This window comes from Peromyscus californicus, unplaced genomic scaffold (genome assembly GCF_007827085.1).
Source record: "Peromyscus californicus insignis strain IS unplaced genomic scaffold, ASM782708v3 Scaffold_8__1_contigs__length_139910024, whole genome shotgun sequence".
NCBI lineage: Eukaryota > Metazoa > Chordata > Mammalia > Rodentia > Cricetidae > Peromyscus > Peromyscus californicus.
In genome coordinates this window covers 128,294,264-128,308,654 of record NW_026294606.1, presented here as the reverse complement: position 1 = coordinate 128,308,654, position 14,391 = coordinate 128,294,264, and the positions used below count along the sequence as shown (strand labels likewise).

The 14,391-nt window shown below is 46.9% G+C and overlaps 1 protein-coding gene and 1 non-coding gene across 2 annotated transcripts; both read left to right on the top strand.

Annotated features, from left to right (window-relative positions):
• Positions 1–12,967, top strand: Asf1b (anti-silencing function 1B histone chaperone). The gene is made up of 4 exons (XM_052728033.1): positions 1–423; positions 8,373–8,488; positions 10,802–10,978; positions 11,947–12,967. The coding sequence occupies exons 1-4, from the start codon at positions 315–317 to the stop codon at positions 12,151–12,153; spliced, it is 609 nt and encodes a 202-aa protein (XP_052583993.1). The 5' UTR covers positions 1–314; the 3' UTR covers positions 12,154–12,967.
• Positions 7,133–7,239, top strand: LOC128104802 (U6 spliceosomal RNA). The gene has a single exon (XR_008216105.1). It is a non-coding gene; the product is annotated as a U6 spliceosomal RNA (small nuclear RNA).
• Positions 12,968–14,391: the final 1,424 nt, after the last annotated feature.

The window sequence follows — 14,391 nt, the reverse complement described above, 5'->3', positions numbered from 1 at the left end:
TAAGAGAGTATCGTTCCGCCTCCCGCGGACCGTGAAGAGGGAGCTTCTCTGATTGGTTTGGGAGTCGAGGCGCGCGCCGGAAGACACCCCAGGATTGGCTGGCGGGGCTCGCGCGCCGTCATGGCTCCTTGGCGGCGATTGGCTGGAGTATGGAGTCGGCTATTTGAAGGCAGCGCGCGGAGCCGAGACGGTCTTTGGAAGAGTTGGAGTCACTGCGAGGTCTCTGCCCCGCGGACGTCCTGTTTCCCAGTCGCCGTTGCCTCCGCAGGCCACCGAAGAAGCCTCCACTGCGGCTGCGGTCCCCTGGCGAGGTGATGGCCAAGGTGTCGGTGCTGAATGTGGCTGTGCTGGAGAACCCGAGCCCTTTCCACAGTCCCTTCCGGTTCGAGATCAGCTTCGAATGCAGCGAGGCCCTGTCTGACGGTGAGGCTGGGCCTATGCAGGGGACCCCAGGCCCTCCTGCCCTGGTTTTTGCCACTCCCAATCTCCCCGGGAACTTCTCCCCTCGGCCAACCGAATCTCCCTTTGGTGATACGCCTCCATGGCCGCAACCCCGACGTCTCGGTGGATACGACCAGTGCACGGTTCCCTACGTTGTCTCGTGGAGGCCGCTTCAGCCCTCGCTCTGCGCTGCTCGTCCTTGGCACTTTGTCTTTGTAGTAATGTCAGTCTCCATTTAACCTGTAGAGACCCGCAGCCACGCCTTCTTACCTATGGCGAGACTCCAGTTTTCATGCTCCTTTCCCCATAGGAAACCTCCCATCTATCCACTCTCTTATGGAAACCATGGCAAGACTTCCTTCACCCCATTTATCTCCTAATAATACCCTCCCCAGACAACTCCAGATTTGTCCCCAGCAACTCCTGCTTGCCAACTGTAACGGCATGGTTGTTGCCCAGACCGGGGCTTCTCTTTAGGTTAGTCCCAAATCCTATGTATGAAGCTTCCCCTGGGGAGGCTCTGGGACTTCTGGCTCCAGCCTTTGCAGGTAACTTGGTCTTCCCAGCTCCTGTTCTGGGATTGGATGAACACTCAGGTAAGGGTACTACAGCCAGGCAGGCCTCTGCCAGTTTCTGAGATTTCTACCAGCTTCCAGCTGACTCGGTTCTGATGGGCCGACCTGGTCTGGGGAGTGGGTGACCTAGCCAAACTGGGATGGGATGGATCCAACTTCAATCAGCTGGAGTTTTGTGAATCTTTCCCTGGATGACTTAATTCATCTGCAGGACATAAAGGTGGACATGGCTGTCATTTCACAGATGAGAGGACAAGGCCCACAAAGAGCAAAAGACCTTTCAAATAAGTCTGTGAACACATAAACCATGAGGTCACTTTGGAGTCTCAGCTCCACAGCAAGGCGAGCCCTGCTTTCAGGAGGAAGCACTCCATTTTTCTACAGAGGGTTGAAAAGATGTAGCATCTGAGGAGGTGGAGCTCTGAGAGGCTAGGTTGTGGCAACTAGTGTTTCTTGGTGGCTGTTGGGTGGTGTTCAGACAAACCCAGACACTCCTGTTGAGTGGGAACTGTGATAGTGTGTGCTTAGGGGCAGTGGCTCAGCCCCTCACTAGTTCCTCGAGTTTAAAGGAGTCTACTTGTGACTAACTATAGAATAAGCTGGGTTAAATCCTTGCTGGAGCAAGGCAGGGTATAAATGAATAAAGAAATAAAAGGTAAAATAACAATGTGGAATAAGATTTATTTGGACGCCAAGAGGAGACATAAGGGAGTCACTGTTCCTGATGCTTAGAGAGCAGGTTTCAACCAGCCTGAGTGTGCTCCTTGCATTTAAAAATGGTTGCATGCTCATTACCTAGTACTACTTTGATTCCATATTTATAGAATTAGAACACGGCTAAAGTCAGCCTGCTCGTCATGTTTTAATAGGAGCAGGGTGATTTCTCCAAGTCAGCCAGACAGTTAGTAGAAGTATTATTACCATTGAAACTTGTTTCTGAGTTCAGATTTATTTTATTTTATTTTTTGAGTTTAATTTGTCTGTGGATGTGGGCCAGAGACACACTAGATTGTCTTTCTCAACTGTTCTTCATTGCACTCTATCTTATTTTTTTTTTAAGATTTTATTGTGTGTGTGTGTGTGTTGTCTACATGTATTTATGGCACCACTTGAGTGCCTGGCATCTACAGAGTTCAGAAGAAGTTGGGTGTCCTGGAACTGGAGTTATAGACTTTGGGAGTCACCATGCAGGTATTGGGAATCATACCTAGCCTCTAGAAGAGCAGCTAGTGCTCGTAACCCATGGGCTGTCTCTCCAGCTTTGTCTACCTGTTTTAGAGACAGTGTCCCTACAAAACCTGGAGCTCTGATACTGCCCAGTGAGCCAGGGATTCACCCACTGTCTCTTCCTCCTTAGTAGTGTGGTTTTCTTTTGTTTTTTGAAACAGGATCTCACTATATAGTTCTGGCTGGCCTAGAACTTGCTGTAAGTCCAAATTGGCCTTGAACTCAGAGATTTTTGATCTGCTTGTCTCTGCCTCCCCAGTGCTGGGGTTAAAGGCACGCACAACCACACCTGACCTCTTTTTTGTTTGTTTGTTTGGGGTGTGTGTGTGTTTTGGGGATGATATGTGCATTGGAGTCCTTGGAAGGCAGAGACATCTGATCCTCTATAGCTAGTTTGAGCTTCCTGACATGGGTATTGGGAATCAAGCCTGGGTCTTTAAAAGCAATACTGGATTTTAACCTTGAGCTATTTCTCTAGCACCCTTGAACTCAGTTTCTTAGGCTTTTGTAGGAAACAATTTATCTGCTGAGATGTCTAGCCAGCTCCCAGATTCTTTATCTTTCCTTCAGTCCTAGAAAGGGAAGAAAAACATTTACTTGTCAGTCTTTTTTCTTTATGTGTATTTTGCTTGCATATATGTATGTACACCACATGCACACCTGGTGCTGCAGAAGCCAGGAGAGGGTGTCGGATTTCCTGACTGGAAACAGAGACAGTTGTGAGCCACTATGTAGGTCTGAGAATCGAACCTGAGTCCTCCGTAAGAGTAGCAAGTGTTCTTAAATGCTGAGCCCTTACTTGTAAAGTTTTGTTTGTTTGTTTCTTTTTTTGTTGTTGTTGTTTTATTTTTTATTTTGGGGGGGTAAGGGTCCTGTATGTGGCATCTCTTGTTTTTGTCTAGAAATCAAACCCTGGACTACACACATGCTAAACAGTGGCTTTGCCATTGAGCTGTGTCACCGGTCCATATTAGGAATGACCATAGACTTTCTTGTCAACCAGAATCCTTTGAAAAGATAGAAGAGGATGCTTTTCCTTCAAGTTATGCTGATTGGTTCTATTCCTTACATTCTGATTTACCTGCAAGATGGTTTAATCTTCTTCCTGGCCTCCTTTCCATGAATCATGAAGAAGTTGTTTCCTTACATTTTGGCACTATCTACTGAAACCTGACATGCTCCCTCAGCCCTGGTCAACCAACCCCCAGTTCCAAAAAGCTCTAAGCCTGTGATCTCTGTTCAACATCTGAAAGAAGACAGTTTCAAGGTTCAAGTCTACATTTAGTGGGTTTGGCCCAGCTTCTCTCTTTTTCAGCTGAAAATTTCAATAGGCACCAGTTGAATAAGTCAAAAAAACAAGATTCTGTGCACCAACGTTGATCTATGTGGTGAACAAGAGGCAGGCAATAAATGTTCAGAAGTTCAAGGAAAGAGAACAGTGTGCACAGCTGGCCCCACCATTGGAGGAGATACCTGAGCTACATAGGGAAAACTGGTCTCAAAGAAGCAGGAAGGACGGTACATCCCCGTGACGCCAGCACTTAGGGGGAGGTGGGCAGAGGGGGCGACAGGAGGATTGGAAGTTCAAGGTCAACCTTAGCTACATAGCAAGTTCCACGTCAGCCTCGGCTACCTAAAACAGCTTTCTCAAGAAAGCAAAGAAGGCCAGAGCATGGTGGTACATACCTTTAATCCCAGCACTCAGGAATCAGAGGTAGGTGGATTGCCAAGGCTACACAGTGAGACCCAGTTTCAAGAAATAAAACAACGGAGGGAGAGAAGGAATGGGCTGAAGAGTAGATCATCAATGAAGCATTTGTCTAGCATGTGTGAGGTTGTGGATTCTGTCCCCAGTGCTGTGTAAAACAAGCATGTCTTTAGTAATGTTTCCAGCTTTGGTTTTGTTTTCCCAAGTAGTAAAAGGTGTATCTTAACAGGGGTCATTGTGAACTTAGGAGGGCATCAGAACAAAACAGAATTGGACTACGGAAATGGCTCAGGATAAATACTATGGAGACAAAAATCTCCAAAAGCTCTCTGTATATGCTAACATGTACCACACTTAAGGTTGCCTTTTATCCTCGTACATCTCATGGCTTAGTCATACCCACATTCACGTGCATGTAAACACATCATATACACATTATAAAGCAAAAATACTGGGCCCTTGTAATCCCAGTGCTTGAGAGGGAAAAGTAAGAGGATCTTTGTGAGTTCAAGGTCAGACTGTTTTATACAGTGGGATCCTGTCTCAAAAAAAAAAAACGAAACAAAACAAAAAAATGAAATCCAATCCTATATTTTGGTCAGTGTGAGTTTATACTGTATGAATGACTGATGGTTCATACCTACTTTTGAGGAAATAGTCTTCACCATTGGCTTCAGGAGTCCCTCAGGTACCCACAGATACTCAAGGCCCGTCTACAAAATGGTACAGTATTTGCACAGAACCTGCACATATACATAGTCTCTCATAGACATTTATTAGTACTTCTTTTTTTTTTTTTTTGAACGGGGTCTATGAAGCCTGGGTTGGTCTTGAACTTAATATGTAACAAGAATCTAGACTTAGTTCTGGATCCTCCTACCTGCATCTCCAATATGCTTGGGTTACAGGTATGTGCCACAACAACCAGCCCCTCCCCGTAGACTGCTACTCCTCTCTTTTTTCATTTTTTAGGGGAGATAGGGCAGACAGGTTGTGGAGTTCCTAGGTTGATGTCGGCAATAATATTCAGTTGCTCTTTTCTTACTCATTGAGACAGGGTCTTTCAACCCCAGAGCTTGATGGTATGGCTAATCTTACTAGCCGATTTGTTAAAAGGTTCACCTATGTCTCCTTCCAAGGCTGCAGTTAAACAGGTGGGCCACTGTGACCTTTTCACACACTTACATAGAAAGCACTGTAATTTCTGAACCATCTCCTCAGCCTAGGTGACTTATTCTTAGTGTCAGTGCTGTAGAAATAACTGTTATACTATGTTGTTTAGAGAAAAATGAAATGCTTTTAATTCCAGCATTCAAGAGGCAGAGGCAGGTAGATCTCTTGAGTTCCAGGCCAGCCAGGGAGACATAGTGTGAGAATACATGTCAAAAAAAGAAAAGTTGCATATATTCATGTTTGGTACGAACTTATTTTTATGTTTGGTGCTGGGGGTGGACCCCAGGCATCATGAATGCTAGATGAGTACTCTACCTCTAGGCTTTCCTTCCAGCCCCAGATTATTTCCCAATAGTTATAATCTGTGGTGTTTGGTTGAGTTTATGGCTACAGAACCTACAGGTGCTAAAAGCTGAGTGTATTTGGAATGAAATCTTGAGTCTCTCTGCTGTGGGAGGAAATGCTCAGGGAGGACCTGAGCTTGTTTAGCACTTAGGTCAAAACTGGGGAGGGAGAAGGGGTACAGGCCAGTGGATCCCAGGGGCTCACTGGCCCCAGCCCGGCTGACACAGAGATACACATGTGCTCACACTTGTAATCCCAGCACTTTGAAGGCTTGCAGGAATAGTGTGAGCTCTGGCCCAGCCTGCACCACATAGGAAGATCCTGTCACTGGTCCCTTTGTTTACATATGTTATGTATATGTGTGTGCTGATGCATGGAGAGGTCAGAGGACACCTTGCTGGGGTTAGTCCTCTCCCCATGTGTTTTCTGGGGATTGAGCTGGGTCTTTAGGTTTCATGGCAAGTGCCTTAACCCTCAGAGCCATTTCTCAGGCCCTTCCCTATTTTTTTTATTTTATTTATTTTTTTGGGGGGGGGTGGTTTGAGACAGGGTTTCTCCGTGTAGTTTTGGTGCCTGTCCTGGATCTTGCTCTGTAGACCAGGCTGGCCTCGAACTCGAGGAGATCCTCTTGACTCTGCCTTCCAGGTGCTGGGACTAAAGGCATGTGCCACTACCGCCCCGGCTTATTTTATTTTTTTTAAAACTGTGTCTTACAAGCTGAGATTAAAGGCATGTACCAGTGCGATTCTATCTTTTGAAGAAAGAAAATATAAAACAGAACTTTATTAAATTTAAAATGATTGCAGTTTATGGGCCCTTTTTTCAGGCACCTGTTTTTGTAGATGGTTTGATCAACTCTGACTTTTTAGTTAGTATTTTATGTGGTCTTTTGTGAATTCTTGAGTCTGTCTGGCCCATGGCAAGAAGGGGCTTCACTGTCTACTTTCTTTCTGAATATACTACATCTTTTCTTTTAATAGGTTTTGCCAAAAAGGGTTGACCTAGATGAAGCAAGGTCAGGTGCCTTGGGGGCACAAGGGACTGTCCTGTGTTAAGCTCTTTTTGCCTAGCCCTCCTTCCAGCATATTAAATCTATGAATATATGAATGACTCCATGGGTCTTGGGGAAGAGGCCTGAAGAAAGTAGAGTTCGACAGAGCCATCTTAGCAAGTGAGAGCAAGGGCGACATGCTTTTCTGTCCTTCCAGAAACATGGCCTCTTGTGTGTCACTTCTTTTTACAAAACTAAGCCATGGGGCTGGGAGCCTGGCTCAGCTCTACAGCAGTTTTTGTTTGTTTGGTTGGTTTTTTTGTTTTTGTTTTTGGCATGTGCAGGCCCTGAGTTCTATCCTAGCACTGCAAGAAAGTAAATAGGTAGGGACAGCTAGAAAGATAGTTCAGCAGTTAGAAAACTGACTGCTCTTCCAGAGATTCCAGGTTCAGTTCCAGCACCTACATGTGGTTAACAACCATCTGTGCACCTACATGTAGTTAACAACCATCTGTAACTCCAGTTCCAACAGACCCAACACCATCTTCTGGCTTCCGTGGACACAAAGCACCAAAGGGTACATAGACATACGTGCAAAACACCAATATACATAAAAGGAAAACAACTTTTGGAAAGGCACACAGGAAAGTAAAGCTTAGAAAATGAAATAGTGTGCTCACTTCAACAGCACATGTACTAAAATTAGAACAATACAGAGAAGATTAGCATGGCCCCTGCACAAGAATAACACGAAAATTCATGAAGTGGTCAAAAAGAAAAAAAAGAGAGAGAGAGAGAGAGAGAATGTTATAGCTAAATAAAATTTCCCAGAAATGTTGAGGCTTGAGTTTGAACCCTGGTGAACCACAGGCATGGGGGTCATTCAGAAGGACCTAGGTAAAATTGTAAAGGGACAAGGGAGTGGATGTATGAAAGAAAGCTTTGTGGTCAGGTGACAGACCTCCATAGAATGATCTGGTGTCGGTGTGCTTCCAATGTTGGATGCCTGTGCTACACTGGACCAAGGGCCAAGCAGCTTCCAAGAGCATGCTCTCTGTGAAAATCTCAGCTTGTGCAACTTTTCCCAGCTGCTGGCGCTAGGGGTTGTGTAATTTCAAAGAGCCTAAAATAGGTTCTGGGTCTCAGGCCAAGCTTCTCTGTACTAGCATGACCTTGGCCCTCCTGCAAGAGGCTGTGGGCACCAGGGATCTCCCAAGATTGATGGGAAGGGTCTCCAGGTAGTTTTTGTTCATCTTTTGGGTTTCCTACAGGACTGAGCCCCTTAGCAGTGGAGTACAGAACCGGGTTTTGAAAGTGTCCCCATCACACACTATCTGTTGGCAGGGCCTCTGTCACAAGGAGGAGTGAGTTGGTGCCAGATGTGGACAACTTTGGGACAAATTGGTTCCCCCCGCAGCTTTGCCTTTCCCCTCCTGCCACCTGGCTCTCCTGCTGGACTGGAATCTGCCACTCTGCCCCAGTTGTCGAGGGATCTGCTCTACGTGGTGGCACCAGTCCTTCTGTGAAAGAGGATGCTGCTTCCTATCCAGAGACCAGGGTCTCTGAGTAGCCCAACTCCCTGCTCCATCCACGAGCCCTTGTCACAGGATTCCTGAGTCAGCCTGTGCTCTGTGGTTCATCTCTGCTCCTGAGAGGCCTAAGTTTCCCCTGGAGGGCCAGAGTCAAGGTCACCTGGCCCAGTTAGGCCCACAGGACAAATGTCTCCACTAAAGTAGCACTTCATACTTGCTGTAATATAGGACTGTGGTGACTGAGCCTACTGCCCAGCAAACACACCAGTCTATAGGACCCTCTAACATATGGAGATGTGCCTAAAACTAACAGGAAGACCCTTGCCTTGCTCTCCAGCAATTTTCAGTCCTCAACTTTCCCACCCCTCATGTGCTTGCAGACCTGGAGTGGAAGATCATTTATGTGGGCTCAGCAGAGAGTGAGGAATTTGATCAGATCCTAGACTCGGTGCTGGTGGGTCCTGTCCCTGCTGGAAGGCATATGTTCGTCTTTCAGGTAAGGAAGTTGCACCTTAGCCCTTGATTTCTAGAAATGTTTCAGGCTGGAGATGGAGCCCAAGACCTGACATATACTAGACATGCATTCCACTACTGAGCCACACCCAAGCCTAGAACTTACTTCCTCTTTTACCTGAAAGCACACTGGTTTTAGCAGTGAGGTTTAAGTTCAAATCCTAACTTGAGCTTGGACTGGTGACACAGCCCTTGTAATCCCAGTACTCAGGATGGTGAGACAGGAGGACCACAAGTTCAAGGCCTGCCTGAGCCATATATCCTAGTTGACTGCCAGGAGCTGTCTACCCGAAGCTATCCTTCCTTCAAGAACCACTACTCTGGATTCACCCCACCTCTGGGTCACAGCTCCTAGTGACCTCTAGGCCACTAATTTGTGATCTCTTCACAGGAGTTGTATTATACCAAACCCATGAACATGGTTCATGAATAGTGCACTACTCCCCTCAAGGATTAAGGGGTTTTGTTGTTACTTGTTCCTCAGCCAGAGCTGAGCACATACCTATAAGCCCAGCACACAGTTTGGAATCAACCTAGGCTATACAGCAAGACCCTGTCTCAAATGCTGTACTAGTGCATGTTAACTGTGCCCTCAGCCAGTCGCACTGACCCGTGTCTGAGCAAAGCTTACTCAACACCGATTTCCTCCATACGTTGCTTTTATACAGGCAGCACTTCAGCACTGCATTTGGGGATCTTAGTTATTTTGTTATTTGTTACTGTATGATGTAAGTCTTTACTCATTGATTACATGTTAAGACATCTCAATAAATAATTTGGCATCAGTGAGTTAAACATTTGCATGTATAATGAAGAATCAAGTGAGTATTTAATTTCTACTAAAGGTGTAGCTGAGTTTAGTGGTGTTCGTTTATAATCTCAGTACGTGGAAGACTGAGGTAGAAAGACTGCTTCAAGTTCAAGGCTAGCCTAGGCTACACATCCAAATGCTGTTAAAAAATAATTAGGCAAGTGGTGGTACACCTTTAAACTGAGCACTCAGGAAGCAGAGGCAGGTAGATCTCTATGAGTTGGAGGCCAGCCAAGGCTACATAGTGAGGCCTTGTCTCAACAAACAAACAAAATACAAGGGGGTGTAGTAAAGGTGGTGATGAATATAAAACTTAGTGTTTGTATTCTGCCCTGGGATTTTGGCAATGTAGCAAAGAAAGGTTCCAGAGGGTTCCATTCTTGGTTGCTAAGCTCTGTTTCTAGGCCAGGAGAGAGAAAACACTGGTAGCTGGAATGTGTTGCAGAACTGTTCACATTCTGACAGACAGAAAGCAGGCTCACCATATGAAACTCCTTAATTTCGGCACTAGGTAGACAGTCTAAGGGTCCTTGTACTCCACATTGGAAGCAAAGCAGAAGGCCTAGTAGCCCCGAGTTTGGCCCCATGTTGTAATCTAAGCCCTGGGTTTTCCTTGTTCTTCACATGCCAGTGAGTATGAAAGTACCACACTTACTGGTTTTGAAGTTTCTAGATGTATTGAGTTGGTGGATTTGCAAACTCAGAATCAGTGAATATGAAGATGGGCTTGTGACTTCCAAATGGTACTGTCTAGTCCAGTGTCACTGGGCTCCTTGGCAGGTGCTTAGGAAGTCATCCATTCGTTCCCTCCCATGGTCCCCTCACACACTCCTGCCTATCAAGCCCACTAAGCCCCATGTTCACAGCCAAGGCCTACTTCCAGAGCATGCAGCCTGGCTGTTGAACAGGGTCCCACTGGTGATGCTCTGCTCTCTGTCATGAATCTGGTTAAATGTACATGTTTTCATTTGCATTGGTTTCATGCAACATAGCTACTCCACAGCCACACACCCTGATCTGTGATTCTGTTCTCTGTTGTTGGGTTTAGTCATCCTCCCCAGGATGACTCCTGCCTGGCCTCCCTGCTTCTGCTATAGCCCTCTGCAGCCAGACCCCCACATGCCACCCGTCTTTTCAGACCTTACTTCCTTTAAACACTGCTGTTTCCCAAGCCCTGAATTGACCCAGCAGGCCTGGGGTTGCCTCGTATCCACCTGACCAGCTTCATCTCATGTCAGTCCCCTTGTGTACCACATTCCACCTGAACACCCTTGTCTTCTAGTCAAACTCAGCAGTTCTGAATTTATTATTATTGTTGTTGTTATTGGGACTAAGGACTATGCATGCTGAGCAATCATGCTGCCGAATCAAATCCATGATTTATAGTTATCTTTATAGTTACCTGTACAGTTTGTCTAGTCCTAGTTCTTTGGTAGACTTTGTGTCATGATTGGCAGTGTTAAAGGCCAGGATATGTCTCCCCAGGCTGATGCCCCAAACCCATCCCTCATTCCTGAGACGGATGCTGTGGGTGTGACTGTGGTTCTCATCACCTGCACCTACCACGGACAAGAGTTCATCCGTGTGGGCTACTATGTCAACAATGAGTACCCAAACCCAGAGCTTCGGGAGAACCCACCCCCAAAGCCAGACTTCTCTCAGGTGAGCCTGTCTCTGCACTTCCTGCTTCAGACAGTCCCGTTCCTTTACAGCTGAGGGGGATAGGAGCCAAGGTCAGTGAAGGTTAACAGGTCATGCTGCCTCTGAGCTAGAGCTAGAGTAGAGCAAATCTTCTTGAGGCTGACAGAATCAGAGCTAGAGCTAGGGGAGTGGAGCACACTGTGATCCCAGCACCCCGGCCCTCAGAAAGTTAGAGGCCAGCCTCATCCAAATAATGAGTTCCAGACAGACCTAGACTACATAGCAAGACCCTGTTTCCAGGGGGCGGGGGAGGGGGCAGTGCTGGAGGGTTACTGGAGAGAGAGCTCAGCAGTTAAGAGCACTGGCTGCTCTTGCAGAGGACCTGGGTTTGATTCCTAGTACCCACAGCCTCACAGCCACCTTTAATTCCAGTTCCAGGGGATCTATGCCCTCTTCTGACCTCCATGGGTATCAGGCACAAAGGGAACAAGTAGACGTACGTGTAGGCAAAACATTCATACAATAAAAATAAGGATATTTTTAAAAATCAAATGGACTGGAGAGAAGGCTCAGCAGTTAAGAAACTTGCTGCTCTTCAGAGCCCAGGTTCAATTCCCAGCACCCACATGACATCACATGGAGGCTGTTACTCCAGTTCTAGGCTGTGCCTTCTTCTGGCCTCCAAACGCACCAGGCATACACATGGTGCATAGACATACATGTAACCAAACACTCATATACATAAAACTTTAAAAAAAAATCATGCTAGACATGGTAATTAATACCTTTAACCCCAGCACTTGGGAGACAGAGGCAGGAGATCTCTGTGGGTTCCAGACTAGCCTGGTCTCCATAGTTGAGACTCTCTCTCAAAACAGCCCAGAAGCGAATGAACAAAGGCAGACAGAGCTAGGATGAGGAAGGCCCTGCTCTGCCCCACAGTGTTCAAGCATCTTTTGGTGACAGGGACTGGCATTCTTCTTGTGCAGCTACAGCGGAACATCTTGGTTTCTAACCCCCGGGTGACCCGATTCCATATCAACTGGGACAACAACGCAGACAGACTGGAGGCCATAGAGAACCAGGACCCTAACCCAGACTTGGGCCTCCCCTTCAATTGCACTCCTATCAAAAGCCTGGGCCTCCCTAGCTGCATCCCAGGCCTCCTCCCGGAAAACTCCATGGACTGCATCTGATGGGGCCAGACTGGCACCAGTAGGACGATGGCCAGTCTCCTTGCACACCTGGGGGCGCCTACAGGCTCTCATTCGTGGTCATCTCAAGGATTTGGGGGCCACCAGCTGCCTCCAGACCGGTCAGCCTCAAAGAAAATATGGACCCCAATTTCTCCCCTCAGGTCCAGAAGAATCATCTCACTTATGACCCATCAGCCTCTAAGAAGCAGGTACTTAGATGCTCATTCTTTGTTCCATTTTTCCTTCTACACCGGCAGTTCCCATGAGATCTCTGAACATCACCTGCCTTAAGGCTTGTTTGGGCGATGCCTGGCTAGCCTTTGGTCAAAGGCTGTCACTCCTTCCCAGTCCAGTTCTTGGGGGTCTCAGGCAGACTCAGTACAACCACTGATCTTCCAGGGTGTCATTTAATCTAACCACTACTAGAAAACTCCCAAAGGTAAGCTCCCCGGGCCAAGGAGGAATGGTGGGTACTTTGGTCACAGCCATCTTCTCATCTGGTGACTGAGCCTGGCTTTCTGAGAGGACTGCCCTGGGTAGGAGACATGTTGGAGATCCTGCTTCGTGGAGTGTGGCCCCATGGAGTCACCAGGGTTTGCTTTGACTGTTGACATGTTCTCATGAGCTACCCAGTCCTCTGAGATAAGGGAGGCATTTGGCAGGCTGACCTGAGAAACTCCCATTCCATCTACCCCTACCCGGAGCCCTGGGTCCCCTTGCTGCTACATGGATGCTATTGTGATTGCAGTGTGTATATTAAAATGCTTTTATATTCAAAGTTTTTGTTGGTTTAAAAATAAAAGCACTTCATCTAGATTGTCTGTTTCCGCTTTTTTTTTTTTTTTTTTTTTTTCTCCTTCCCTAGCATGCCTGGAACTCACTATGTAGACCAGGCTGGCCTAGAACTCACAAGAGATTCATCTGCCTCTGCCTCCTGAGTGCTAGGATTAAGAGTGTGCAACACCACACCTGGAGAAAGTTGGTTCTTTTTACACTTTTTTTTTTTTCTTTTCCAAGACAAGGTTTCTCTGTAGCCTTGGCTGTCCTGGAACTCACTCTGTAGACCAAGCTGGCCTCGAACTCAAGAGATCCACCTGCCTCTGCCTCCCAAGTGCTGAGATCAATGGCATGCGCCACCACCCCCAGCTTAAAACATTTTATGTGTTTTCCTGTGTGGCTGTCTGTGTACCACTTGAGTGCCTGGTGTCTGCAGAGGCCAGAAGGACTTTGGAACTCCTGGAACTAGAGTTACAGAGGGTTGTGAATTCCCATGTAGGAGCTGGGAATTGAACCCAGGTCCTCTGGAAGAGCAGCCAGTGCTCTTATGTCATCTCTCTAGCCTCTGTAATTTTTACTTTTTATTTATGCAGTTTCTTCTTTGGCCTCCTGTGTCTCCTTCACCATATCATGGGTGACCTCTTGTCCTGAAAGTGGCTGGCCCTTCTCTTTCTTGCTTCCTATTAGTCTCATCTGGTTGTGCAGTTTGTACCACAAGCTGAGGCTCAAAGATTGTTTTTCTTTGCCCAAGGTTTTTCTTTGTCCAAGCAGAAGTATACCAGCTGTTCAACTGATGACCAGTGATCTTTCTCACTTTGACCTTGACCCACAGGCATAGAGCAACATTGTGACCCAAGGACACACACAGCCACAATTTAGATAATTTCACTTAGCTATGGTGTAACTCCCCAAATCAGAGATGGAGCATTTGGCTCTTCTGCCAGCTCCCATAATCCAGAGAAGCCCTACTCTGGCAGGGTACTTTCCTTCTGGTGGACTGTAACTGAACTAGTAGCAGGAGTGCTTAAGTTGCTGGCTTAGAAGTTGGGTATGAACTGCTGAACACAGCATTGAGTCTATGAGTATATGTTGCTAAGAACCAGCTACCCTTTGGAGTCAGGGAAAGCTAGCTCGTCCCTCGGCACCTTCCACCTGGGCCACCCTCTACTTCAGAGGTTCTCTGGTGGAAGTCGGAATAACTTTGTTTCCCAGAGTACATTTAGCAGTATCTGGAGATGGTTTATGTTGCCCCAGACAGCACAAGATCGAAGTGTACTAGCATCCAGTGTGTTAGGGTAGGGGTTCTGAACACCAACCTAGTGTGTAGGAGACCCCTCCAGCAGAGTGCTCAGGCCCCTGATGTCAGTGGCACAGTGGGAAACTGACCATGTTCTGGCAGCTCAGACTTGAAAGAGCACCCTGGGCAAGGTACAACGCTTGCTTAGCAGGTGGTAGGCATTG

Bases quoted from the DNA above. Each gene is read 5' to 3' on its own strand.
- Asf1b (XM_052728033.1), top strand. From the start codon at position 315: ATGGCCAAGGTGTCGGTGCTGAATGTGGCTGTGCTGGAGAACCCGAGC. The intron at 424-8,372 runs GTGAGGCTGGGC...ATGTGCTTGCAG, and splicing joins CAGCGAGGCCCTGTCTGACG to ACCTGGAGTGGAAGATCATT. The intron at 10,979-11,946 runs GTGAGCCTGTCT...CTTCTTGTGCAG, and splicing joins CAAAGCCAGACTTCTCTCAG to CTACAGCGGAACATCTTGGT.